We start from the raw sequence: 2,815 nt of genomic DNA on the forward strand, positions 1-2,815 counted from the left end.
TGACAGTAATTTGCCGAGAATCGCAGAATACACCCTGGGAGTGTCAAGAGGGCAGAGGCAGTACCTCGCGGAGGAGGGGGAAGGTGGAGAAATGTTCAGATAACGCGAACCAACGCGAGAGTTCCGCGTTGGACAGGTTGGGTTTGGTCACACGATAAGGATGAGTTTCAGCTGCCTGAGCACGAAGGGAAGAACTCGACATCTCGCGGACAGCGAGATCTCGTGGCCGGATTACGATTACGAACGTACGGACCCCAGTTACGTCGTTATGATATCGATATCTTCCTCATCACCATCATCCTCATCCGGATCCGCCGTCACTACGTCAATCGTCGTGGTGGAGCAGCTGTCATCGTTGAGAAACTGTTGCTGCTGCTGCTGCTGCCGACTGCTGGCCACTCGCATCGCGTACTCATCCCGATCAATGTCCTGGCTACTGTGGAAGATCTTCCGTCCACCGACGATGGTGACGGGCGAGGTGAAGGGCCCATTCGAGGAGCTATCGTTCCCATCGTCATCCTTGTAGCACGCCGACTCCAGATGTTTGTTGAGGTACGACTTCAGGGCGAACGTTTTGTGGCACCGGCTACACTCAAAGTTCTTATCCGTCGAGTGGGTCTGCATGTGCGCCCGCAGATTAGACCGATCGGCGAACGCCTTACCGCAATGGCCGCAACCGTACGGCTTCTCACCGGTGTGTGACCTTAGATGACCCTGCAGAAGCCAGGGTCGCGAGAACAGCTTCCCGCAAACACCACAACTGTGGGACAGCTTGTGGGTCAACAGATGCATCGCCAGGGCCGGCATCGAAACGTACGCTTTACCACAGGTGACACACTTCTTGGCCGACTGCGAATCGAGGCTGCGGTGCGTCTGCTTGTGCCGGGACAGATTGCTGGAGGTCGCGTACTGCTTACCACACTCCGGGCACTTGTACTTGCCCTTCACTACGGCGGAACCCGCGGTGCTGGATTCCACCGATGGATCCGATTCGTTGCCACTCGTCGACGTAGTCGTCGTGGTCGTCGTCGCTGCCGTCGCTGCCGCTACCGACTTGCCGGTCGTATGACCAGCCTTTGGCGTGTTGGACACCACGGCATTCGCTTCTCCTTTTGCCTCTTTAGTGGCCGGTTTCTTGCGATTCTTCGAGCGGCCATCGCTCGAAATGAGATCATCGTAGGTGTACAGTTCGGCCGCCTTATTGGATCCAGCGGCCGTCGCCAGGGCCGGGATCTTACTGGCAGGACCATTCGATGTCGTCGTCGCTGCCGCCGCCACCGCCGCTGTTGCCAGCTTGTGCTTCCGGGTCAACGTAGAACCATTCACGATGACGGACGTACCGTTGTTGTTGTTGTTGCTGTTGTTGGTGGAGGTGTGCTGCTGTGGTCTGCGGGACAGTCTTCGGCCAGTGCCGGTCGTGGTGGCGCCCTCTGGTGGTGCTGGACCGGCGGAAGACTGGCGCGCGTACCGCGACGACGACGACGGCGAAGATGAAGACGAAGACGAAGAGGAAGACGAGGATGACGACGAAGAGGAAGATGATGATGGTGAGCTCGAGTGTACGAAGGAGAACACACCGGAGCCGCCCGGTGAGCCGGAACTACCGGGCGTTCCGCTCGATGAACACTCGGTATCGGACGAATGCTCCGAGGTTGGCGGTGTTAGTGGACCAGTGGGACCGGTGACCACCACCGGTGAGATGACCTTTATCGTCGTCGTCGTCGTACTATCGCCATCGCTGGCCGCTAGTGAGTCGAGCGTACAGCCGGATGCTGGTCGCTCGGGCGCAACCGGCCCACTGGCCAGCTCGTAGCAGGGTATTATCATCGAGATCGGACCGGGCGGACACGGTTGGTAATTAGCCGTGGCCGCTGTTGCGCCGACAGTGACCGAGCTTCCCGGGGACGCACCAACGCTGATGCTGATGATGCCGGGCTCGCCCGGTTGCTGGTCGAGGAAGTGTTGCTGCTGGTGTGTATGTGCCGCTGTACCATTGCCGACGATGACATTGGCCTGGCTGCTGCTGCTGCTGAAGGGACTAAAGCACCGGCCCGGGGAAGTAATGTCCACCGGTGGCTGTGGCTGGCTGCTGTTGCTGTTGCTGCCGCCGGTTGAGCTGGTTGGCGGATGCAGTATCGTTACGACGCACGGTGCCGTCAGGGGTGGTAAGCTCTGCGACAGTGACAATAAATCATGTGCGGCTTCCGTTTCTTCTATGCTTCGATCGCGAAATATGGCCGCGGTAGTGTCGTAGGGTGGTGTCGCTGCGTTCGTGGCGCCATTGCTGGCACCCTGGTAAACGGTACTTGACTGTTGCGCCGGACTTTGTTGCTGCTGCTGCTGCTGATGAGTAGCCCCCGTCGATGGTGTTGGTGCTGGTAGTAGCAGACGACCTGTTGTTCCGTGAGCGGTCCGCTGGTACGATGGCGCGAGGAGCGATGATTTATCTTGCCTCTTATCGGACAGTTGGGCTGCGGCGGCCGCGGCCACGATGGGCGACACGGAAGATGTTTCAGCATAAATTAATGTGGCTGTCGTCGTCGTCGTCGGCGTCGGTGTCGGTGTCGGTGTCGTGGTGTTAGTGGCCGGATCGCGCCGTTGGCTGCTGCCATAATTAGGATTATTACGGCCAGATTTGGCGCCTATCGATGCGAGAAGCGCCTGTTGGTGTTGTTGCTGCTGCTGCTGCTGCTGCTGTGGTGCGTAGGGCGTCGAGGTGCTTCCACCGGTGGTAACGGTGGTGGTGGCGGCCGAGGGTACGCGGATCGTCAGGACGGTCGGTTCCTCCAACGAGCTGACGCCGCTGACGGTCGTC

General features: G+C 59.3%; 1 protein-coding gene across 1 annotated transcript; it reads right to left on the reverse strand.

Annotated features, from left to right (window-relative positions):
* Nucleotides 1–258: 258 nt before the first annotated feature.
* Nucleotides 259–2,612, reverse strand: LOC125955673 (transcriptional repressor scratch 1-like). The gene is made up of 3 exons (XM_049686815.1): nucleotides 2,597–2,612; nucleotides 1,564–2,393; nucleotides 259–1,299 (listed from the first exon to the last, which is right to left on the reverse strand). Exons 1-3 carry the CDS (start codon nucleotides 2,610–2,612, stop codon nucleotides 259–261), a joined length of 1,887 nt encoding a protein of 628 aa, XP_049542772.1.
* Between the last annotated feature and the right edge of the window lie 203 nt (nucleotides 2,613–2,815).

This window comes from Anopheles darlingi, chromosome 3 (assembly GCF_943734745.1).
Source record: "Anopheles darlingi chromosome 3, idAnoDarlMG_H_01, whole genome shotgun sequence".
In the NCBI taxonomy this organism is placed as follows: Eukaryota; Metazoa; Arthropoda; class Insecta; order Diptera; family Culicidae; genus Anopheles; species Anopheles darlingi.